Source organism: Cavia porcellus, unplaced genomic scaffold (assembly GCF_034190915.1).
Source record: "Cavia porcellus strain 051 isolate PalLab524CR breed Dunkin Hartley unplaced genomic scaffold, mCavPor4.1 scaffold_23, whole genome shotgun sequence".
NCBI lineage: Eukaryota > Metazoa > Chordata > Mammalia > Rodentia > Caviidae > Cavia > Cavia porcellus.
Genome location: NW_026947506.1, coordinates 51089411 through 51114996, shown reverse-complemented (window position 1 = coordinate 51114996; position 25586 = coordinate 51089411). Strand labels below are relative to the sequence as shown.

The 25586-nt window shown below is 41.3% G+C and overlaps 1 protein-coding gene across 4 annotated transcripts in view; it reads right to left on the bottom strand.

The window, feature by feature from the left end:
- The window catches only part of Vstm2a (V-set and transmembrane domain containing 2A), a 148130-nt gene that overhangs the window by 28626 nt on the left and 93918 nt on the right, over positions 1 to 25586 (bottom strand). Inside the window, exon 5 of one of the 4 annotated variants that reach the window (XM_063234372.1) lies at positions 1925 to 2071. The exons of the other annotated variants lie outside the window; for them this stretch is intronic. Within the exon in view, the coding sequence (XP_063090442.1) occupies positions 1959 to 2071 (113 nt within the window). The 3' untranslated portion in view covers positions 1925 to 1958. The remainder of the gene's footprint in view (positions 1 to 1924; positions 2072 to 25586) is intronic. 4 annotated transcript variants of the gene reach the window in all.

The following is a 25586-nucleotide window of genomic DNA, read 5'->3' as shown; positions in this document are numbered from 1 at the left end:
GCAAGAACAATGCAAGCATCAGACTCTAGAGAAGAGAAGGCCACAGTGCTCATGTGTCAGAAACCACACTGCTTTTCTGCTTTTCTCACTATTTTCAGAACAGCAGTCTGTTTTTTCCACTCTGACAATTGCTATACAGAACATACATAAAATGAAATAAAGTAGGATTCTAAATATATGAGCACTTTCATTCCAGTCCTTTGTAAAGTAGTACCATTCCACACATAGAGGTTTGTGTCATGATTTCTTAGCTAGGTAGTTATTCTTCTCCAAGAAGCTCTAGGTAGGTGCTACAGGGAAGTAGACCCGCGGTGGGGTGGGGGTGGGTCCCAGTGTTTTCACAAACTGAGGCTGCCAGCTGGGCTGGCGGACAACCTTCCCCCAGAATGCACTCACAGGAGCATTTGCTTAATACAGACTCGGTCAGGAGAAGCATTAGTTTGCAGAGATAGAATTCCTTCCTACCCTACAGCCTGATCCTTCTACTTATGGAACTGAAAAATTGAAAAATTCTAATGCCGGGTGGAAATTTGTGCTAGCTTCATTGTTTGTTGAACTAGGAGTGTTTGGTTTATAGAGACTGAATATTCAAGAAGCCATTGAAGAGGTTAAGAGTACCTACCCCAAATGAGGCTGTAGATTGTGATCTATCCACTTGATTTGTGTAAGAATGGCCTAGCAAAACAGTAAGCAAAGTTCTGGGTGTATCTGTAGGTGATCCACTGGGAATCCAGCAATTTGGGAGTGTGGAACACTCAGATGTGGGTGGCACTGCCAGTAAGCCTGCAGGCTAGACAGAGTAAAAGAGAAAGAAGAAGGATGTCTGCTTACTTCTGAAGAGCTCAGTCTTCTCCATGGCCTTGGACACTGGCCTCCAGCTTCCAGTGCAGACCCTCCAGGAGGAATTCCCGTGAGCTCAAGGTCTTTGGTCTTCAACTTCAAACAGAGCTGCACGCCTGATCTCCCTTGTTCTGCACTTTCTGCCTTTCGTGACTGAGCATCCAGTGGGCCCCACTGCTCTCCAGTGTGCAGACAGCCATCATGAGCTTCCCAAATACCTAACCAATCCCCTTGCACAGTTATGTACATATTCTATGCTGCTTCCTTTCCTCTAGAGAACCCTAACACACAAATGTGTTATCCTGGCAAGCTGACAATTTAAGTTAAAGGCACTTAAAAACAGCAAGTGCAAGCTCACCGTGACCTCTGTGTTGTTCCTTAAATCAGGAGGTGAAATGATTGTGGGAAAAATATTCTCTCCATTAAACACATTCCAGTCAGGAACAGGATATTAAGGCCAAAGAAATCTGAGTACATGTCAGATCTGTTTCACTTAAGAGTATGGTCTGGAGGTGCATCCAGTTAGTTAGAAATGTCTCAGACTTATCCTTCTTTATGGCAAAATAGTGTTTCATTCTATAAAGAAGCCAACCGCACCTTGTTTATCCATTCATCAGTTGATGGGCATGTGGGATGTTTCCAGGATTTAGCTACTACAGATGGTGCTGCTGTAAACATGGGTAGCCCTTTTTAATTCTATCAGAAAGATAAAGTGTAAATAAGGACCAAAATGTATAGTGGATACTGTGAAATAGGAATAATGTTCACATCGAAAGGGGAACTAGGGAGCAGGGAGGGAGAGAAGAAGGAAGGGAAAAGAAAAAAGAAGGAAAAGAATAGAAACAAAGCTTTTGTAAATAAAGAGAAGGAAAAGGAGAGGGCGATGAAAAAAGATTAATAAAGATACATCATGGACAGGTACGAATTCCTTATGATGAGTGTGATCATTTTGTGTATCTAAAATGTACCAATAAAATTAAAGAGAGAAAGAAGTCTGTGCAGACAAACTTGCTAAATGAACCCTTATCTTCCTAATCCTCTTTCTGCCATACTGGCTGCCCTGGCCTAAGTCCTTTTGGCTTACCAAGTTCTGTACTTGCCGTTATTCCTTTAAGTCATTATGAGAGTGATTGACGTCGCCTGCTTCCTCGGCTCTTCACTTGCTTCCAGGGCTGCTGTGCTCTGTAAAGTCTGCATGGCGCCTGTCCCTTGTAAATGAATGTCAGCTTCCCTGGGAAGACAACATGGAGGTGGGACTTTACCACCTTCACCCAAATCACCACATTCACGGCTTCCCAGGGGCTGTGCCATGGGTGGGTGGCTGCTCTGCTGACTCAGAAAGTCCTACTTGTAAAAGAGCCCTGCACTTGGTTTTATGCTCTGACACAGCCATCATGAAATCTAATAATTCATGCCTGAATTTGTGAAAGGAGATGTAGTCAGTATGTTTGTTGTTAATGCCCTTCTGCCCCATTCGTAGTCCCTGTAAATTTAAAATTCCCATGGACCTGCCGGCTGGATCCAGGGAGACACAGTGAGTCCAGGATGAGGGTTGCCTCTGTGACAGGGAGCAGGGTGCCATAGCACAGCTAGGAGCTCTGTGCGTTCCATCTGAGCCAGAACTTTTAATGCATGAAGAAAGCATTTTCTTCCTCACAACATGAAAACTGTGAATTGTATCATGTCCTGTATTTCTTTTCTCACTTCCCACTGTGGACTAACAACTTCTGCTGAAAATGAAGACAGAAAGGATGTGGAGACACAAGGCACCAACTGTTCTTCTTCCCTTCCGTTCTCCTCCAGCTCCCAAGGACTGAAGCAGGGACTCTGCATGTGGGGCGATGAGGCACAGGTAGTGAGCTTTGTACAGTTCCCACCATTCTGCAGGACCTGCATTCATAGACAGCTAAAAAATGCACAGTATGGATCATGACTCCTGATTTGGTGATGTAATTAGTTTAAAAAGTATTTGCTACTTCCAGCTCCAACCCTGAGCTCCAGAAGGCAAACAACCACTAAATCTGAGTTTTCATTTTGGCTCAGGTGGCTGGTTTTCCTGGTCACACTGGCCTCTCTGCTTGGGCCCCATTGTGACCCTGTCCTGGTGCTATGGCAAGCAGAAACACTGAAATGACACTTAGCATTTGCAGACAGATTTATTTACATGAACGAACCCTGATCGGGATCATTCCCAAAATATCAGGCCCCAATCTCTGGTGGTCAAGGAATTATTTGAGATAATAAGGCAGGCAGTACAGAGGCAGAATGGCTTGTCAGCTGGGGATTGGTTTATACAATGTGCATCCTAGTGACCAGCTATGTACCACAGTGACCAGTAGTTTCTAAGACACAAAAGTAATTGGAACTGGAACTGTTATCTGGGCGACTAACAAACTGAAGTACACTGGCTGAGGGACAAGGCATCTTCTGCTACATTTCCCCCTCTTTTCATTTTCCTGGCAAATCTTTGCTGCGTATATTACATGTGATTGTCTGAGTCAAGGCCCAACTAGATGAAGGAACATTAGGGCTGTCAGTGGCCCCGGGAGGGGCCCCAGCCAAGATCCCTGAGGTCTTCTTGCAGAGTTTCTTCCTAGGTTGCTTTTAGGAAGAGACTTAATGAAGCCTGTCTGTTCTGTAACACTACTCTGGTAAAGGAGTGAAGGACTTAATTTAATCTAGGAGAGTGTCCCGTGTGTCTAGGATGTTCATCAAATATTGGTCAATGTTTGACTAATTGTCTATAGAGCTAAGGCAAAAACCACAACTAGCAGGAGGTGAGGAGCAAAAGCTGAGTTGGACAATATAATATATGTAAGCTGAAGTGGAAGCAAGGACTAGAATAAACACCCCGAATAGGCACCAAAATCAACCGGAACAATGCATTGAGGTGGAACAATCATGTGAAAGGTGTCTTCAGGCTTTAGCCATGTATGGCCTGGTCAGCATCCGGAGTGACCAGAGCAGGGCTTTGAGTATATCCTCTCTTCAGGGTGAGCCCTGGGGGAGCTGTCCAGGTAAGCTCTCCAGCAGATCTAAGGCTGCATTTCTGAAACTTTAGAGGTTATATGTGTGTGCAGGGGTACCTATAGGTATAGCTGACCTTTTGGTTAAACTTTTGTGGAACTGGTTTTCAGCTGGTGCTGTAGGGTTATGTTTTAGTTTCACAACTTTTTAGAGCTGAGGCCTGTGTGCTGTGTGAAGTTTTTATTTGAATATCTCTGCTGCAAATGCAGGCCCATGTCTCTGCCAATGGTCAAGGATAAGCTGTGGTGAGGGATGATTTTTCCCAGAAGGGCATACAACCTTTTATTGCTTTCTCAGATAGGGTAGGGAATGCCTCTGGCAGCCTGCATAGGTATAGAAAAGCACTAAGTCTATCTGTATATTTTTAAATGGGTGGAGGTACAGCCAGCGACACAGATGCTGAAGCCTGAGATGGCTGTAGGGGTACAGAGGCCAGCACTGTGGCCTGAGCTTGAAGTACATATGGTGGGAGTAGACCTGGCTCTGACACAATTGGGTCTTCTGGGAGTACCAGGCAAAGTTTTTCTGACTGGGGTTGATGTTTCAGGCAATCGGATCCCCCCAGGGGCTTTAGCAGCACAGGTTTGACAGCGTTGGTGGCAGGTTTCCAAACAGCAGCGGGAAGCCGTAGCAGGAGAGCTTTGACCAAAATAATTTTGTCCAAGGTGAGTGCAGCCTAGTTAGCCTGTCAGACTCCATTCCTAACGGATCTACTTTCATCCATAAACAGGATGTACTCAGCATCTCTCAGGAGGTCCAGTTTTAGGTCATGGTCTCATGGGCCCAGCTTGGTGGGAAGACATGTGGCAGGATTAAATAGTCCACAGTTATTCAGCAGGTCCAGTACAGTATGTGGCACCTGCACAGTTATGTCTCAGTGTCAGGAGAGCTTGACAGCTTTTTTGATCAGAAGGACAGCGGCTGGCAGAGCATGGAGGCAAAGGAGGGGAGGCAGCCTTTAGTGACTGGGTCCAAGTATTTGCAATGGGTGCTCCTGGGGACTGACAGCCTGAGTAAGCATCCCTGTTTTTGTGAACTCAAGTATCCAGATTCTATAGTAGGCAGAATTTCCAAGAAATTTGAAGTTTGTTTCTCATAACCAGTTTCTACCAAATACTGCAGCAGAGCATTTGTGTCTTTCCAGCAAGCAGCTTAGGTGTCATTAACCAGGAGTGCAGTGATAGTTTGTGCTGGGAAACTAGTGAGGCCAGCTGTTAGGGCTTCTCCAAAGAGGTAAACTAGTTTTTGAACTTCTGGGAGGTTGAGTCCAGGTCAGTTGACTTTTGAGTCCAGAATTGGGATCTTTCTATTTAAACATGAAGAGGGGCTGGGTCTTCTATAGGATAAGCAAGCAGGAAGCACAGAGGCAGAACTGCTTGTAAATTGGGGATTGGTCCTTACAATATGCATCATAGTGATGCATGACAGGGATTAGCTGTTTCTAAGAAACAAAAGTAACGGGAACTGGAACCATAACTATTACTTGGAAAACTAACAAACTGAAGTATACTGGCTGGGGAGAGCATCTTCTGCTGTACCAGCACGGTGTAGTGCACAGCACCTACAGAAACCCTGCACTGTCAGAGAACAGGGCTAAGAACCAGTAACCACAGCTCTGCAGCCTGGTTGTTCATCTGAAGCCGCTGTACTGCCATAACAACAGTCCTCCATCTCTAGAGTTGGATAATTGCGATATTTCTGCTGTAGGTGTGCCGAGCCAGCTACATTCCTGTTCAGAGTCTTGACTATGTAATCTTCATAACTTATAGTTTATTTCCAATCATCTTTATTCATAAAGACAAAATAACCTACTCTGGAGGTGCCAGGAACAATGACTTGGGCCTCTAATGACTTATACACAGAACTTAGTCAAAGGCATAGTGCAAGAGGAACCCTTTCTTCTCACTATCCAAGACATCTGTGTTCCCAGTGTGACCTTTAGGTGCTATAAGCCAGACTAGAAGGCAAGGACCACACACCTCCTCTCTTTGAAATGAAGGAAAAGATTACTTGCAAGTAAAAGGAGGCTTATTAGTGAAGAAGATGAGGGTTAGGAATGAGAGGGTAAAATAAGGATTATAACTGGAAGGTGAAGTCATCAAAGATGTAATATTCATGTGTGCTACAATAAACTCATTACTCTGTAGAGTTAAAATGCAGTATTAAAGAACATTAAAAGTATAACTTGCTATAATCTATGCATTGGGTGAATTTGTATGTTAGTGCCTAGATGTGTGTGTGTGTTTGTGTGTGTGTGTGTGTGTGCATTTTATAAGAACAGAGTTCTCTTTTGGCTAATTCCAGTTCTTATTTTGTAAAACTCACTTCTAAAGAAAATTGTTCTGCCATTAGAAGTGATTAATCCACCTCCACGTTTTCCATCCTCAGTGAATTTAATTAACATGGTGTGTTCCTTCCTCTGAGAGATTAGCAATTAAAACAGTTCTAACTCTCCTCATCAACACACACCTGAAAAATTAAAATAGACGCTGCTCTTAATTATGGCTGCTAATGCTGGCTCTTTGAGAGATGACCTTCAGTGGTTCTCTCTTTCTGGGTTTGCATTTATCTAAAAAGTCATTTCAAATAATTTTCCAGGGTTTTCTGAGATGGAGACTCCTAAGCTTTAGTAAAGTCATTATCAAATGAGTTAAAATAATTACGCTCTTCCTGATGTATTCATATTCAGAATCTGCGATGGCATTCATACTTGAAGCAAAGGTACATGTACATGACATGACAATGATGAATTTGAGATCCAGGGCTGCTGCCCCGGGCACTTAATAAGCCAGGCAGAAGCAAAACAGAAGACTGAGTCCCAGTGCCTCTCCTTCTTCCATGTGAGATGCTATTCCTTGTTGGTATGGAATTATGGCTCACAGTGACCAACTGTTCTTTGTGGCTGTTTTTCCTAGTTGGTGCTGCCCTCCCTCAGTCTGAGAAGTATTTGAAATTGGGATGCCTGTCTTGCTGATGTGTTAAAAATTCACTATGGTGGAAAAATATTTGAACTGCCAGGAAAATTTCTCCATTAAAAATTAATCCTCCTGGAGTTAAGAGACAGGGACTGATAATGGGAAAGTGATGATGGATTCTAGGAGTTTCCTTGCCTGATAATAAGTTTGGGAAGGGGTGGTATGGTGGTCAGCTTTCTGTGGCTGTAACAGACTGTATCAATGGTAACTGACTTACAAATAGGAAGGTTTCTGATGGTTTGCAGTTTGGGAAGATTGAGTCCACAGTACATTGGTCTCATTGGCAAGGCAGGACATGGCCATGGAGTAAAACAGCTGCCCTGGTGTCCAGGAAGAAACAGAGAGAAAGAGGATGAGGGCACCTTCCATGTCGAGGGCATGAACCGAATACTTGAAGACCTTTCATCGTGCCTCACCTTTCCAGGGTTCCACCACCTCCCAACAGCACCACCTGAAAATCAGGCCTTTGGGGGCCCTGAACACCCTAGCCTGGAAGCAGGCAGGACAGAGCATCAACAGACATCCTCCAAGGGCACCCCCACTTCAGGCCTCCTCAGAATAAGCACTCTAGTGTTCTGGGCCTGCTCAATGTCTGCACCCGAGGTCTCGGGAAGCTCAGAGTCAGGGTGTCCCAAGACAAGTACAGGATCTTCCTGCCCAGAGCCATGTGCACAAGTACAACGCTCCTCAGCACACTCAGATGATGAAGCCAGGAGTCCTGACGTCTCTTCCCACTCCACCAGACTAACTTTACCTCCTGGTGTCTGCCCCCACTGACCCCAAGCCAGGCCTGTCTTTCTGTCTTCTTACACTATTCAGCACTATTCCTGGAATGACTCAAGGGGGTGCAGATGATTTTATGCTAAGACGGATCTTACTGTGGAGTATTCACCGTAGTGGTCATAATGTAGTCTTAGTGGGTGGAAGACGATGGCCCATTCCAAGAGTTAATGGGAAGTCTCAGAGGATGCTGCTACAATCCCAAGCCTCCATTTATCCCTTAGGGAAGTATGCAGAATTAGCCATTGTGAATTTGCGGTCCCCAATAAAACACAACTACATGACTACACAGTGGCCTTGGGAGGTGGGCCCATGACCACGCCCCGGGCAGTGGCTTGTGGTGGACTCGATGTCCTTACACAGAGCTCTCTTCCCTGTTTAGTGGCTACCATGAAGGCTGCATGTTGAAAGAGATGGCACTGGAAAATGAGTCTGTGTCCCGAGTCACTTCATGGAGGAGAACAAGCCAGCTCTGGCTGCATTTTACTGCAGTGAAGAAAGAAGCATACAGGTGCAAATACTGGTAAACTGGTGCAAAAGTCAGACTATCAGGATGAATACAAAATTGGTCCTTTAGGGCCAGGGATTTAGCTCAGAGGCACAAGCACCTGCCTGGCAAGTGCAAGGTCATGAGTTCAACCCCCGGTACAAAAAAAAAAATTGGTCCTTCAAAAGGGAGTGGTATAGTAACAGATGCTTATGTCTGACCTTGAGACCCAGTCAGATGATGAATGGCCAAAGGACAGTGACTCACACAATTCAAAGGAAATATTTAGCAAAGTGGTCATTGAAAGTATCTTTGGGATAGGTTGAGAGCTTCATGCATCAAGAATGTCAGCAAAAGCACTGAAAAAAGTGGAAGTGTGAGCATGTCTCTGGCTGTGTGCATTGGCATGCTAGGCCTGGAGCGAAGAACTCGGGAAAAAGTGGACTGATCTGTATCCAGAAGGTCCAGAAACTTGGGCTCCTCAAGAGTTGAAATTCTGAAGCATTTGGAACATAAGAAGTTGGAAGTAAAATATAAAATAAAAGTTTTTGAGCTACAAGGTCATGTTGTGACGTGGCCTCATGGCAATAAGAGGTTAAGGGTTTTCTCCTACACTGCTTACTACTCGGCTGATGCAGGGAAGGGCAGGAAGCTCTCAAGGACCCGGGAGGAACTGTATTACCAACAAAATGAGAGGACTCAGCTCAGGGTCTTTATCTGTGTCATGAGCATTGCTTCCCTCACTCTGGGCTCCTGGGACTTAATGCCACCAGCTGGGTGAGATTAAAAACTACAGACACTGATTTTTCACTGTTCTAGAGGCTGAGATGTCTAAGATCAAAACCTGAGTCTATTGGCAGACACTTCTTGATTCAAGCGCAGCTGTCCCTCCCCTCTGTTCCCCGTTTGGTGACACAGGTAAGATTTCTCCAAAGTCCCGATAAAGGTGTGGATTACATCTTTAGTGACATAATCACCTCTCCAATATCCCATATCCTAATGCCACCAGGCTGTTACCAGGTTCTGGGGTGCTGGAGTCTCCTTTTAGGAATAGTTTCTAGTTTCTTCCTGTTCTGAGCAAAGAATGGGTCAACACAAGAGCAAAAGGCAGTGAGGTTCATATTTATTAAAGGTAAGGAAGAAACAGGCTGTGCAGATCGAGTCTGGGTTAAGTAACAGTAAGAAAATAAGTATGCTCCCCAGGAAGTGAGCAGCCACTGTGAAGACACAGCTGTCCAGCTCAAAGCCAATGGTCATTTTTGTGTTTTCCAACTGAGGCTGGCTCAGGTCTAGGCCATCCTGTCAGAAGCCTGGTGAGTTCTCAGGAGAAGTCCACCTGTGGACTCCGGGAACTGTCCTGTGCTGTGTCACACCTACTTCCCAGCCACCTTTCCATGCCCTAATCTCCCGCGTCATTTTCCCCTGACAGAGACATGTCCCCATAGTTCTTTGTGGGGTGCAGAGGGAGTGGAAGTTGCTGTCTTCAGAGAGCTCCATCCTGCTGTTGGCCCAGCCTAACGGGAAGTGCCTGCTCTTTACCTGTCTTGGGGTTTTTCCTGGCTGGGCTGAAGAAGAAATCCTGCCAGAACTCAAAAGAGTTAGTGGCTGTCTGATGGGAGAAAGGTAATAACTTCATTATCAGGTTAGGGATGTGCAGCCCAAATGTGAGGAGCAGGTCAGATTTCCACAGTGGAAGAGGCCGTATGGCAAAGAGAGATGCTAGGTAAGCTATCAAGAGCCTAAGAGCTGTGGCCTTAGCAAGAACCCCCACATTTTGAATCCAATAAAAAATAACCTCAATACAGGGGCCCATTTATTTGTCTGTACCCCTCTTGACAGCAGACTATGCAGCCAGGGCATTCCTGCCCTGCACCACCCACTGGGGTGAAGGATGGGCCAGTTGAAGGGAACCATCCACCTAGGGCTCTCCTCCAGCCTCCCCTTGCCTATTCATTTGGACTCACATTGGTTTTGTACCATGTGAATCCTGACATGAAATAATCCCCCACCTATTTTAAAGTCAGTTGAATAACAATAGTCAGATTAAAGCATCCATCTAAGTAATTTCATTTGGCACTGAATTCTCTCCAAAGCTGCCTCCTCCTTCCCCTGCTCTGATGATGACAATCTGGTTTAAAAGTACTTGCACATAACATTTAATTAAAACTAGCTGCAAACAAGCTTACTATACTTCTTAAATATCTGAGGAGGCAAATGTGAAAAAACTGGTGATTTAGGAGTGAAGCAGAGAGAAATATTAGAAAAAGGAGACATAATTATATTGCATAGCAAATTGTTGCTATGGATTCAGAAGTATTAACTTCTAAGATTATACTTTTATCCCAGAAGCCCTCAGGAGTTGAGACAGAAATGCTGTGTACTGATTTGTTGGGTTCCCTTCACTTTTCAGGAAATGTGGCACTTGTTTTTTACTCATTTAAGGAAAAACAAAACATGCAGGAGTATGCCTGAACATACATGACCAGGTCTTGGGAGCTGCCTTCAAAGGTTCTGCCATGCTTTCCTCACCAGCACCCACTGTTTGTATCACACAAAACACAGTGAGCTTTGTGACCGGGGGCCCTGGGTCCGGGTGCCGCTCACGGTGGGTGAGGTGGCAGTGGGGTACATTGAGGCTGCCGCTTGTTGGGCCCAACATGCAAGCAGGGAAACAAGTTCAGTGTCTCAGCTTAGCTTGTTTGACCGTGAACTTACTGTAGGGCCACAGAGCTGGCCTGGGTGGCACCCTGCACCCCAGAGATTCACTCAGAGGACAGTGAACCCACATCCTTTTGTTCTTGTTTCTTTTTCTTAGCCCATCTTTGCAGTATGTAATGGCTTGTCCTTTGGGGGAGTTGGTAATGTCCATAAAACATCCTATTTTTTTTTTTTATTATTCTTCCCTTCTCAAGCTATCTGTGATGAAGGGCCAAAGGTATTTGTGTGCCTTCTTAATTTTAGTTTCAATCCACTCCATATGGACATCGTGTAAGCTACAGTTAAAAATAAACTACTGAGGGAGAGGTGTGAACAGGGATGACTGAGATGGCAGAACAATATGGCGGCTTGAGAGGTGGTGGCTGTGTGTGGGCACAGGACCAAGCTCCTGAGCCAGCAGCCTCCACACCTGGCTCATAGACCGACATTGTCCAGGAATAGGACTTGAAAAAGAAACAGCTGATCAAAATCTTTATTTGTTCTGAAATTGAGTCAAGAAAATATATCCCCTTGACAATCTCCTTAGGACCTTCTATAACATGAAGCATTCCAGGGAGGAATCTGTTCCTTGCTCATTGTCTGGTGGGGTGGACATTCCATCTAGCCCTAATAAGTCATGTCTAATATGCCACCTGTCTCACCCTCTTGGGTCTTCCAGGCTGCTGAGAATTCCACAACCAATGGTACAAAGGGCTGGGGTGAGGGTGCCCCAGGGCGGCACCATCTCAGGGAGATCCTCTTTGGGTTCTTCTTACCCTGTAGTTCTTGACACTGTGGAAGAGTAAATGCCATGGGTCTTGTGTTTTCTTAGTCCTAGTCCCTGGAAAACTCAGAGAAGACTCTTCTTCTCTCAGCTCTTCCACATACACCTTGGAGTTTACTGCTTCTTAGGGTTCCTGGCCCAAGTCAGGCCACAGGACCTCTGCACTGGAGAGGATTCTGCATGGTCTGGACATGGTTTGCACACCATCCCAGTGAGGGACACAGGGTTCCTGGGATGTTTCAGGATGTCTGCAGGGGAGAGGCCTCAGACACAGAGAAGTAGTGAATCACAGGAGAGACGTAGAAACAGCTTTCCTGAGGGGAATTCCAGCGAAGTACAGGTAATGTCTCTTTCCAGAGTTGCAGCCCTTAGAAAGACCAGCACCTCCTAGCCTTGGAGTTGATGGGGTCCTGGACACGTGGTGAGTGTCACACTCACCAAGTGTCTCCACATTGCACTGTGGGGTGCAGGAAGGAAAGGACTCAGGCAGATATGGAGCTCCTGCTGTCTGGCATTGGGCACTGAAGTGGGCCCCTCTGGACTCTGCTTGGCTAGGCAATGAGCACAGGTGGGACGCTCTGCTCCTGTGCCATCTCTGTCTCTTCCTTCACCCTGTCTGTGAGTGGAATGTGTTTAGTCTTGGCATGCATTCATTCCTCAGCTCACACAGGAAACACCGTGAGACATGCTGTGCGTCAGGCTCTCGGTGGATGCTGAGGATACAGCGTCCTCCCTTCCCACCGAGGAGTTCAGCAGCCAAGAGGTCAAAACTATGCGAAGACAATCTGCACTAGACAGGAGCAGGGTTCTCTTCTTCTTGTCATTATAGTACAAGGTGTGGTCAAAATGCATGGTTAATGTTTAAACAAAACTTTAAAACATTGTTCCAGTAAAAGCCACTGTATCAGTCTCTGTATCAGTCAGTGTTTACTAGAGAAACAGATACACATACAAGCATTCCCAAGGCTGGCTGACAGTGACCACTCACAGAGCCGGGTGCACACAACTGCAGAGGGTCTCACTGCACACTGGCGACTAAAGGATCCAGGAGCACACCGAAGTGTCCCATGCAAGTCCACATCAGGAGGCCGATGGGTATGCAGTGAAAGGGTCTGGAAAGCAGGAACGCTCAGCTGATTTAGCTGAACTTCCTTATTCAAGTGGACACAACCAATCAACCATCACAGCCTCCATTACCTGCCTCAGTTCCCACTTCTTAATCTTTATTTGAATATCCTAAATTCAAAGGTGTTTGTGTGACTCATTTGGGGTAAAGGCAAAGCATGAAGATATGATTCTAGCAAAAAAAAAAAAATGTTGCTATTGTGATGTGATCATGTCCTGTGATGACCTTAGCTTGAATGTCAAAGCTGCAATGATGTGAATCTTGTCTTCAGTATCAATGAGACTGTAAGAGTCTTGTCTTCAGTTACCAGTGAGACTGTACGAATCTTGTCTTCAGTATCAGTGACAGCGCCATCAGCTCAGGCCTTTAGCAACCATAGCCCCATAAACTCAGGCCTTAGTCCATGAAGTGGGTAATGTTACTTCTTTCTGGTACATTGTATGACACGTAATATCTAGTATGACTTAAGTGTATATGCATTAGAAATTACACGATCACAGTAACTTTTCCAATTAGCTATTTACCTTTCATTGTTAATTTGTTCCTGTTTTTTGGTGATGGCTGTTTTATTTTAATAGCGAAAATAAGATGATATTTATATAGTCACAGAGATGATTCTTTAAAGAATTAGAAATCTACCAGATGAGGGAATAAAGACAACTAAAATCATTTTGATTGTTTCTCTTCTAATCAATATATACACACAAGGTTTATATAGACCATGGCGATTAGAAGCCAGCACTCAGCAGTGTTGTTCTGTTAGAAAGCCTGATATAGTCCGATAGTTGAAGCAGAAGCTGAATCTGTGGTGAGAGCAGAAATGTTCTCTCTGGAGCTGGCTATTTCCTATGAAATTTGTGCAAGCGGAAAATGCTACATTATAGCTGCTCTCTGTTTCCTATCCTCTGTTGTGTGATACTCTCTTCTGAATGTCGACAATGAATGTTAGATTAAAAGCTAGTCCAGCCACCTGTATCATTTAGGAACTTCCTGAAGTCCTTATGGGTGTAGGGAGAGTGTACCATCAATAGTTCACTTGTGTGGGGCACTGCCCCAGGTCTGCTGCTGTGCAAGAGTCTCTGTCTAGGGACAAGCTCCATCTGGAGGAGGAGCTGGCCCTTCCCTGGGCTGAAAAGAGGACCCTGAAGAGTTCAGAGGCCGCATTTGGTACAGCGAGATGAGCTCGGGTTCACGATTCAGAAGATCTGAGCACTTCCCACGGAGATGGCTAGGAGGTTTGGTTCCATACGGAGTTTACATGTCCATGAAGATTAAAGAAGTAGAGCAAGGTGCTGGTTTGCTACTATCTGTTGGAAATGCAACACAATTCCCTCCCAGGTGCAGATTCATTAATGGAGTGTTAAAGCGCCGAAGCAGAGTGACAAGATACATGGAACTCTGGGAATGCTCCAAGCAGTTCAGTTTCACTCGTGCTCAGTGGGCATGGTCGGAATTTCATCTTCCAACTGATTGCATTTTAGTAATGTTTCACTTTACCATCAACTGTATCAGTAACAATAATACGACAGGATTATTAAAATAAATCAATAAAATAAATCAATTAAATTGGGTGTGGTGCGCATGTCTAAAATCCCAGCACTCTGAGAGGCTTTGAACTTTAAATTTGCCTTAATTTCCTTTACTGTCAAATTTCTAGTTAATTTTTAGGTTCTTGTGTATAGGATATTTGTATCTCTGTGCAGATGCTATGGTATTTTGGAACAAGGTCACAGGTAGATGCTCATAGAAAGTCTAAGAACAATTTTGGAGATTTTCTTTAACTTGCCGAGGAAATAAACAAGTTGGTGTTGCTACTCTGTTGTGTTTAAATGCATGCCTTAAGAGAGCAGTGTCCCCAAAGATTATTCCCTGAACATTAATGATATTCCATTAAAGAAGGACCTCGTGCTGAAAGATATTTGAAAAACACCAAAATCCTCCTCTAGAAAGGTCTGAGAACTTCTACAAAGGAAAAAAAAATTAAATAACTATTTAAATAATTATTCTTTGCAGTGCTGAAGACTGAACCCAGAAAGGGCTGAGCTACGTTTTCAACCTTTTATGAGTCAGGGTCTCACTCAGTTGCCCAGACTGGCCTTGAAGTTGTTATCTTCCTGAGTTAACCTCACAGAGTATTTATTATTATTTTTTAAAATGTGTTGCAAGAATCTTAGGAATTGTTAGTATAATGTTAAGTCAGAAATTCAAGCTGTTAAGGAGAATTGATGTTGGGAATCTTAACCTAAATGAATTTGCTCTTTGTCAATCCTAGGGAAATGCAGGCTGCCTAGGGGAACCTAAGATGTGGCCCTTGGCTCAGAGGGGCTGAGGGCCCAGCTGCTTGTATGTCATCTGGGTGGGTGGGGCCTGTGCCCCAGAACTGCAGAATCAGAACTGTGAGCAAAAGCCTGGTGTTGGTTCTGCACGCTGATGAGAGTTGAGTACTTGCTGCTGGCTTTGAGCCCCATACCCTGTACATGAGGTATGGAAGATGCAGATAAACTGTATTAAAAGTCATTAAATTATCCAAAAAGTTAATATGAAACATGCATTAAAAAGTAAAAAAAAAGTAATGATTTTACAGTAATTGGATACAAATGACAAAAGCTTGGAATAAGTATTAATTGTGTAGTCATGTTCCTTATTTTTCTCTCTAGTCAGTTTATATTTTAGAACATTAATCAGCTTTAAGATGACTGTGATGTCAACTAGTATGTAATCACTTTCATAGAATTCTTACACTGGCTGTTATGCTCCTGTCCAGAGACTTTGCCTGAGACTGAGATTAAGAGCTGTGACTAATCAGCTGGCAGAAGAACTTTCAAGGTAGTGGAATGTTGAGGCTGTGGCATGGCTATTGTTGGGGGCTTTTAGCCAGCTTTATGTTGAGAATCAAGAGCAAAGCGCACAGCAGGGTGATTTAAAATGTTGTGAGTTTAGCCAGAAGGGAAACCAGTAAAGCTGTGGATTGCAAAGATGGAGCAGAAGAGATCTCTATTGCTGAGAAGAACAAGAGAAAAGAAAAGATGACCTGAGGACATCACAAGAAACACAAGGGGATGTGCGTAAGTCTTTGGGGGAGTCAGGGGCGAAATGTTAACTTTCCAATACAATATAATGTTGTTACAGTTAATACTGGCTCTTAAGGATTGATATACCTGTGTTATAATGTTCAAATTTTGAAATGATAAGAATAAGCAAGGCTTTGTATCTGGAGACAGGGTTAAAGAAATGTGTCTGGTTGCCAACTGGACAAGGGGTGGATTGTTACAGTTGATACACTGTGCTAAGTTGAGAAGTCTAGGAGTTCTACATGTTGGAGTGTAGAGGACATGTCCTCACTTCTAGGATGTTGTTCATTGTGTTAACTTGAGAAGTTTAATTAATAGTTTCAGCAGGGCCCAGGCTCCTTGCTTTGTAAACATCCTGAGCCTGTGTAAGAGAATGGCAATAAGATGGTGTGAGTGCTACACCCACCAAGAGACAGGAAGATCGCTTACAATATAAAGGAGGAAAAGAGGCTTGCTCTCCCCCACTTTTGCTCTTGTTGCTTTTTACTGTCTTTTGCTGCCTTGAAGTGTTGCTCCTCTGCATGTTACTCTGTCTTGGAGCCAGCTGATAATGTACTGAAACCTCTACAAACTGTGAGCTAAACAAACCTTTCCCTCTTAATATGGGTGTCAAGTATTTCGTCTCAGCAACAAAAGAAAAGTAACTAGCACACCAACTGTAAAAATAAAAGTCAAAGAAACAAATCGTAGCAGTACATGTTTTCTTATTCATGGCTGAGCTGCATTATGCCTTTTATTTATCAGATATTCACAGCTACTGTTTCTTTGATGAGAGACTTACTCTTCACTCTCTATGAACTGGAATTCTTCCTTATGGACCAGACAAGCCAGGTTCTTCACGCATGACCCTGAAAACCCAGGTTCCAACGTCCTTGAGTGGATTCAAGAGACATTTGGTAAAAGGCATTTTAAGAACATTGTGATTTAAGAAATTTCTGTCTGTGTCTGAACCTTAACCCATTTTGGTAATTGTAAAATTATAGATTTCCTTCACTACTGATGATTACACAGTGTATTCAGGGAGATGAAACAACATCCTGTCAGAAAAGAAGAAACAGGGCTTATGTAAACTCAGAATTTGCTGCATTTGTAACAAAACTGAATGAAGCCTGAGAAAAATTAGGTTGGTTAAAGGGAGAAGGCTGGTAGAAGGGAGAGATCAATCTTTTATGAAAATAAAGTTTATTGTGGGAATCTACAGTGTGCAATATGATGTTGTCAGACACCTTGTTAAATAGTTACTATGGTAGAACAAATCAATGTGATGGTCATCTCCCAATTCCCTTGGCAAAACCAGCTAGATTCTGTCATTTAGCAAAAGTCTTAAACACAGTGCATGACTATTAACTGGAGTCCTCACGTCCTTTAGAGCTGTGCACTGGTCCTGCCTACATTTTGCTGTTTGTTTCTGTATGAGTCAGGGTTTACTAGAGAAACAGATATAACACAAGATATACAAATGTATAAGAAATTACGATTGGCTTACAGTGGTCAGCCAGAGTCAGGTGAGGGAGCGTGCAGAGGTGTCTGCATGCTGGCAGCTGAGGGTCCAGCCCAAGGGCTGGAGCTCACTGCAGTGTCCTGTGCAAGTCTACATCAAGAGCCCAATGGGGCTGCCATGGAACACTGACCAATCTACATTGAAGACTGAAGAGTCCCAGGTGGGAGCTGAACAGTCTGTGCCACAAGCTGAAGGCGAGGACTGGAGCTCTGGGGAAGACCTAGCCTTTAGTCCCCCTCATTTGCCTTTTACTGTATGCAGACTGACCCTTGGGGTGGGTGTGGCACTCACACCATCCATGCTCTCCTCTTGCATAGGCTGAGGATGTTACACACTAGGGACTCTGGCCCCCTGCTGAGTCACATAGATCTCTGACCTTCTCAATGAACAGTATCCTAGAGTGGAAATGCTTGTCCTCTATACCCCGGGATATAGAGCTGCAGAGTCACTTAGCTAAATGTCTAGATTTCTCCAGGTGATACAGTGTATCAACCATAGCAGTATCCTTTTAACTGGAGGTTCTCACTTTCTCCACAAAACCAGACCTCTGGTCACTGTTTTATTCCTAAAGGGAAATACTGTGGCTTATACCAGTCCTAGAATAGTTTTTGGGTACCATTGCGAAGATATGGTCATCTTGCTGTGATTTTCAAGGTGCTTTTTCCCATTTTATTATTTCCATCTTGATTTTAATGGGGGGAAAACAGCACATTTAAATATTAATCATTCTAAGCAACTGACTCCTGATTCAGAAAAAACCTGGCAACTATTAATAGAACAGATAATGAAGCACTTCTTATGAAGTCTATGAGCAGACTGATTAATATGTTTTGCATGTTTATTGGGAGAGTGCAAAGAAAGGAGATAATAACTGCTTGATGAAAGTGATTACTCCAATTTCATTAGATTATTGTTTTTTCCCTACTTGTGCTGTTAATATCCAGATAATCGAAATGCAAATGTTGGATGTACTTAGTTATAAAATTACTGAATTATGTAAAACGCTTACTTCTCATTTTTATACATTTTATGGATGATTTTCTATTTTGTCAGAAATAATTCTTGGGCTGACTGAGTGTTGTGGTGTTAGGGCCTGCAGTATATTTCATTTTTTATGCCTGGATATTTGTTATTTATTGTATTTCCTCTCATTCATCTCCAGACATTTCTTTTGCAAGTTCTTGTGCAAAGTACTACCACCCACCCTTAAACAGTGCTTATCAGAAGTTTTGGGTTCACTTTGAGTGTCTGGAGAGATTTCGCTTTGTTGTGGTCCAATTCATTCCTTTTGCACTGTAATATATAGTTTAACTTTCCTTTCGTACTGGGAGATTCTGCTTATCATGCGCATAGCAGTGGGGAGTCCTGAAGCAGAACCCCTTGCTCTCCCACCTGCTACCAGAAGCATTGGTGGTTTGCCCATCTTTCTGTGTCTCAGTTATCTTTCTTCCCAGGCTGTGATATCATTTTAATGACAAATACTTCAGTATTGTAATTATTTATATTTGTTCCGTGGCCTACTATTATTTGGTTATTTATTAATTTTTATCTTATTCAAGTAATGTTTATTCTTAGCAAGATGTTTAATTGTAATGTAGGCAGTGCACATTTTATTTGATTTATTGAATATTATTATTATATTATTGTTATCATCATTGTCTTGATTTTTGAGACATGATCTCACTTTGTAGTTCAGTCTGGGCTTAAATTCATAATATAGTTCAGGCTGGTCTCAAATTCCTAGCAATCCTCCTGTCTCAAGCCTTTCAAGTGCTGAGTCATCAAGGTTTATGCCACCATGCTCTGTGCAATACCTATCTATTATCTTCCCTTTAAAATTTTTTTTATTTTAAAAAGGGTAAAATTAACAGAACAAAACAGATCATAAGAAAACAATGTAAGAGACCCAGATTTCAAAGCAAGACAACTGGAGATTTTCACTGTCTGTCACATTGTCTCTTGTTTTCTTCCAAATTGTTATCCATATCTTCACATACAGTGAATTCATACCAAAAAAAAGTATAAAACTGATCAGAACAGGATGATGAAACCACTTCAGATTTTCAAGACCAGACAATAGGGAAGTCAACAATGGTTGCCATAATGTCTCTCATTCTCTTGAAAATAGCTGTACCTTCATGTATGTTGAAATTAAACAAAACAAAACAGACTAAAATCACTCTGAACAAAGCATAATAGTATTGCTGGATTTCACATCGTGATGCTATGGAATCAGTACTGGGTACCTTAGCGTCTCTTTTTCTTCAAAGTACCTGTTCATTTCATTGTGCATTATATAATTGATTCTCATAAACTGTTTAGAAGTTCTGCACATGCATGAGTCTCTACATGTATACCTATTCCTTCTATATTAGAGGGGAAAACAATACAATACAAAACAAATTCTTAGAAAAACATGAAATGAAAAAGACATATAAACAACAATAGCAAAGAGCCCAGAACACTGACAATATAGGCCTTCAAAACAAAGTGGTATGAGCATAACTAGGGTTGTTATTTTACATAATGATCTTCAAGAGTTCCTCAGATCACCATTCACTAATACGCACAATTGTTCCAATCCTATAAATGTTAACTATTCTGCTCCAAGAACTTACAAAATTTGTAGCACAATCATCTTAGGTATCCTAAGGTGTTTATATAATTTTAGATATTTTTTCTTTTCCCTTCCTTTTTCTTTTTCCTCTTTTTCCTTGAGATATTATTTTTCCCCTTTAAGCAGATTCTTGTCCTTTCTGTTTATTGAGGTTTTTGTATCTTATGTATTCTTACCATTTCTTACACTGTGGAGACTATTGGGTATTTACACATGTAAATTTGATTTATTTCACTTATGAGTATGGCCTTGAGCTGCATCCATTTACTTATAAATATCACAATGCAATCATTCTTTATAGCTGAGTAGTATTCCATTGTATAAAAATACCACATCTTTTTTATCGATTCCTCAGTTGATAGACATTTAGGTTGTTTCTAAGATCTGGCTATTACAAATTGTGCTGCTATAAACATAGGTGTACATATATCACTGTGGTATGATGCTTTCAGTTCTTCTGGGAATATGCCTAGGAGTGGAATAGCTGGAACAAATGGGACTTCCAATCTCAGCTTTTTGAGAAATCTCCAGAATGACTTCCACAGTGGTTGCACCAGGTTTCAGTCCCACCAACAGTGCAGGAGAGTTCCTTTATCCCCCTGCAGCCTCTCCAGAATTTGTTGTTGAAAGTTTTCTTGATCCTTTCTTTCTGGAGTGAGATGGAACCTCAGTGTTGTTTTAATTTGCATTTCTCTAATGACCAATGATGATGAAAATTTTTCATGTATTTATTTACCATTTGTATTTCTTCATCTGAGAACTATGTATTCACCTTAGATGCCCATTTTTGGAAAGGGTCTTTGAATTTTAGGGACCTGATTTTTTTTTTAATTCTTTATATGTTCTGGACAGAAGTCCTTTGTCCAAGGGACAGTTCCATAAGATTTTTTCCTGATTTGTGGGTTTTCTTTTCATTATGCAGGAGATTTCTTTCGACATTCAGAAGCCCTTTAATAGAATGCAATCCCAGTTATTGATTCTGTGAAGTATTTCACATGCGGTTTGATTCTTGTTCATGAATTCTCTACCTACCCCTGTGTCTTCAAGATTTCTACCTACTTTGTCTTCCAATCAATTTAGTGTTTCTATTTTAATAGTTAGATCTTTGATCCATTTAAATTTTAGTTTAGTATGTGGTGATAGGCATGGGTGTAGTTTTAGTTTTCAGCATATGGAGATCCAGTTTTTCCAGCTCCATTTATTGAAGAGACTATCTTTCTTCCAGTGGATGTGTTTGGCCCCTTTATCAAAGATAAGGTAGCTTAGTGTGTTTGTAATTGTAGTTGTATCTTCTAATCCATTCCATTGATCTTCAGGTGTGTTTTTATTCCAGGACCATGCTGCTTTTATTACAGTAGCTTTGTAGTATAACTTCAAGTCAGGGATTATGATGCCTCTTGCCTTGCCTTTGTTGCTTAGAATTGTCTCTTCTGGTTCCAGATGAATTTTAGGAGTGATTTCTCTAGATCTGTGAGGTACGCTAGTGGAATTTTGATTGGTATTGCATTAAATTTGTATAACAATTTTGGGAGAATGGCCATTTTCACAATTGTTTATTCTTCCTATCCATGAACAAGGGGTGTCTTCCCATTTTCTGAGGTCCTCTTTGGATTTCTTTTTTCAGGGTATTATAATTTTCCCTGAATAGATCTTTTGCTTCTTTTGTTAGACTAATTCCTAAGTATTTCATTTTTGGAATGCTATTATAAAGAGGTTGGCTTCTCTTATTTCTCTCTCAGTGGTTTTGTTGTTAGGGTATAGGAATGCTATTGATTTTTGAGTGTTAACTTTGTATCCATCTACATTACTGAATTTATTTATTATAACTAGGAGTCTTTCAATGCAGTTTTGGGGGTCTTCTATGTAGAGTATCATGTCATCTGAAAATAAGGATAATTTAACTCCCTCTTTTCCTGTTCTTATTCCTTTTATTTCTCTCTCTTGTCTAATTGCTCTGGCTAGTATTTCCAGCACCATATTGAATAGGAATGGTGATAATGGACATCTTTATCTTGTTCCTGATTTTAGGGTAAAGGTTTTCAGTTTTTGGCTGTTTAATATGATGCTGGCTGTTGGTTTGTCACAGATGGCCTTTATCACATTGAGGTAAAGACCACCTATTCCAATTTTTGTAAGGTTCTTATCATGAATGAATGTTGGACTTTATCAAAAGCTCTTTCTGCATCTATAGAAATGATCATGTGGTTCTTATTTTTGGCTCTATTTATATGGTGGATTACATTTATTGATGTGTGTATGTTGAACCATCCCTGCATTCCTGGGGTGAATCCCAATTGGTCAAGAAGATTTATAATATTCTTGATGATTTGCTGCATTCTGTTTGCCAAAAATTTGTAGAGAATTTTTGCATCTGTGTTCATTAGGGAGACTGACCTGTAGTTCTCTTTTTTAGTTGGGTTTTCTCAGGTTTTGGTATTAGAGTAATGTTGGCTTCCAGGAATCAGTAGGGAGAATTGTTTCCCTTTCAATTGCATTGAAGAGTTTGAAGAGTGTCAGCATTAAATCTTCTTTGAATTTCTTGTAGAATTCTGCAGTGAATCCATCTGGACCTGGACTTTTCTTTGTTGGTAAGGATTCAATTACATTTCCAATTTTGTTAATTGAAATTGGGTTATTCAGCAGTTTTATATCTTGACCCAGCTTTGGTTCTTCATATGTTTCTAAGAATCTGTCCATTTCTTCTGTGTTATCAAGCCTAGGCGAGTACAGGTTTTCAAAACAGGTATTGATGATCTGTCTGTAGTGATTTTACCCTTTTCACTCCTTATTGCATGAATTTGAGTTTTTTCTTTTCTTTTTTTTAAAATAAGGTTGGCTAGAGGCCTGTCAACTTTATTTATGCTTTCAAAGAACCAACTCTTTGATTCACTGATTCTTTTTATTGTTTCTTAGTCTCTATTGCATTGATTTCTCCTCTGACATTTATAATTTTCTCCCTTCTTTTGGTTTTCGGGTTGACTTGCTCTTCTTTCTCTAGGTGTTTGAGGTGTAGAATCAGGTTGTTTATTTGTGTTTATTCTGTCTTCCTGGTGTGGAAGTTCACCACAATAAATTTTCCTCTGATTTCAGCAGATTTCATTGCGTCCCACAGGTTCCAGTAAGATGTATTTGTATTTTTGTTTGCCTGCAAATATTGTTTAATTTCTTCTTTAATTTCCTCTGTAACCCACTGATTGCTCAGGAGTGTATTATTCAATTTCCATGTGTTTGTGGGGTTTTTGCAGTTTCTTTTGTCATTAATTTCTAGTTTCATTGCGCTAAATCCGATGACATGCATGGAATAATTTCAATTCTTTTGCATTTACTTAAGCATGTTCTGTGGGCTAGTATATGGTCTATTTTAGAGACCATATACCATGTGCTGCTGAGAAGAATGTTTATTCTGATGTTGTTGAGTGGAACATTCTATATATGTCTACTAAGTCCTTTGGTTCACAAGTGTGATTCAGTTCTGTTGTTTGCTGATTTTCTGTCTAGTTGATCTGCCCCTTTGTGTCAATGGCATGTTAAGGTCTCCTGTTATGATTGTGTTATTACTTAGTTGATTTTTTATTTCTGTTAATATTTGTTTTGTATATCTGGGTGCTCCCAAATTTGGTGCCTAGATATTTAAGATTATTATCTCTTCCTCTTGAAGTTTTCCCCTAACTACTGTGTAGTGGTCTTTATCTCTTTGAATCATTCTTGGTTTGAAGTTCACATTGTCTGCAAACAGAATGACTACCCCTGCTTTTTTTGGGGATCCTGTTGCATGGAGTATTGTTTTCCCATCCTTTGACTTTCAGTCTATGAGTTTCCTTTTGGGTTTATGCTTTCTTGTATACAGCATATGGTTGGATGTTTTTTCTGTTTTTTCTTGATCCATTCTACCAGTCTGTTTCTTTTAATTTGTGAATTGAACCATTTACATTAATGGTTATACCTGATATATATATATATATATATATATATATATATATATATGTAAATATATATATATATATATATATATATGTTTACTTTTGATATGTTATCTTTCTGCTGTTGATTCTTTATCTTCCACTGTGTTTATTTGCCTTGCTTAGTGGTTTTTTCCTGTGTCTATCTAGAATGTCTTTCATTATTCTTTACAGAGTTGGTTTGGTGGTTGTGAAGTTCTTCGCCATGGAAGTATCTTATTTCTCCATCTATTCTGAAGTGCAGTTTTGTAGGATACATCGGTCTGGGTTAGAAGTCGTTTTCCTTTAGGATCTGAAATACTTCACCCCATTCTCTTCTTGACTTCATTGTTTGTGTTGAGAAGTCTGCTGTAATTCTGATAGATTTTCCTTTATTGGTTATCAGTCTCTTTAGCAGATTTTAATATTCTGCTCTTATGTTGGATTTCTGGATGTTGATTATTATATGCCTGGGTGTAGTTTTATTTTGGTTAGGGTTATTTGTAGTTCTATCTGATACACTGATCTGTATGTTAATTTCTATCTATTAAGTTCTATCTATACACTGATCTGTATGTTAATTTCCATTCTCATGTTTGGGAAATTTTCAGCTATTACTTCTGCAGCCTCTTGATATCATTTGTGTTGTTACCTTCTTTTTTATTTATCCTTATCAACCTTGTTTTTCTTTGCATCATCTTGCAGTTATTGAATTGTTATTTCCTGTTTCCTTGTTATTTTTGAAGATCTTTCCTTTCCTGTTCACTAGCTGAAATCTTGTCTACAAGGTCTGAAATTTTATCTTCACTTTTGTTGAGGCAGTTTTGCCAACTTTCAATGGAATTTTTGATTTCCTGTATATCTCTCTGAATCTGATTCATGCATTCTATTTATTTCTTGTATTGTTCATTCAGAGTTTCCATCTTTGTGCACTGTTCCTCTAATTTTTTAACTACGTCTTCTTTAGATGTGTTTAGCATTTGTTTCATTACATTTATCACTTCTTGTTTTACCTGGGAGAGTAGTTCTGATTTGAGTTCTTTTATAGCTTCCAAGAGTTGTTTTTTTATTTCATTTGTTATCATTTCAGGAATTTCAGGTGTGTATGGCTTATATTTTCTTTTTTGCCCTGTCTCCTAGGCTTGCTTGGGTTGAGCTGGAAGTTTGAGATTCCATTTTGCTCTTTTGTTTTGTCATTTTTCTATATTTCCTGGTTTCAAGCAATGTTTCAAAGCTTCCCCCATGCACTGGGAATCACCTGGCCCACTTGTGGCTCTCGGGGCAGACTACAGACAACTGCTAGTCACTTGGAGTTCACTAGGCGTGGGCCAGTTAGGCCCCTCGGTACTCTCGAGTGTCTTCAGGTGATTTCAGATGCAGGGGCTGAGAGCAACATTCCAAGGCTTCCCTGTGTGCTGGGATTCAGCCCATGCACATTCAGGGCTGGGACTGAGTTCTGGTCCCTGCTAGCTGATTGGAGTTCACTGGGCATGGCCTCTGTTATCTTTCTTGTTGGTTAGGTTGTCTAACACATAATTGATAGCATATCGGAGTATTTATTTTTCCTCTGTCTGTGAAATTCTATAATGCTAAATTATTTCATATATTTTTTAGAATTTATTAAAATGGGGACATAAAGAGGAGCAAGTTCTCTTTTTTTTCAGACGGTTATCACTAGTATTTCGTGATCCACCTTTCTAGCATGTCTCTCTACATTTATTTGGAGTGACACTTTGAATAGGA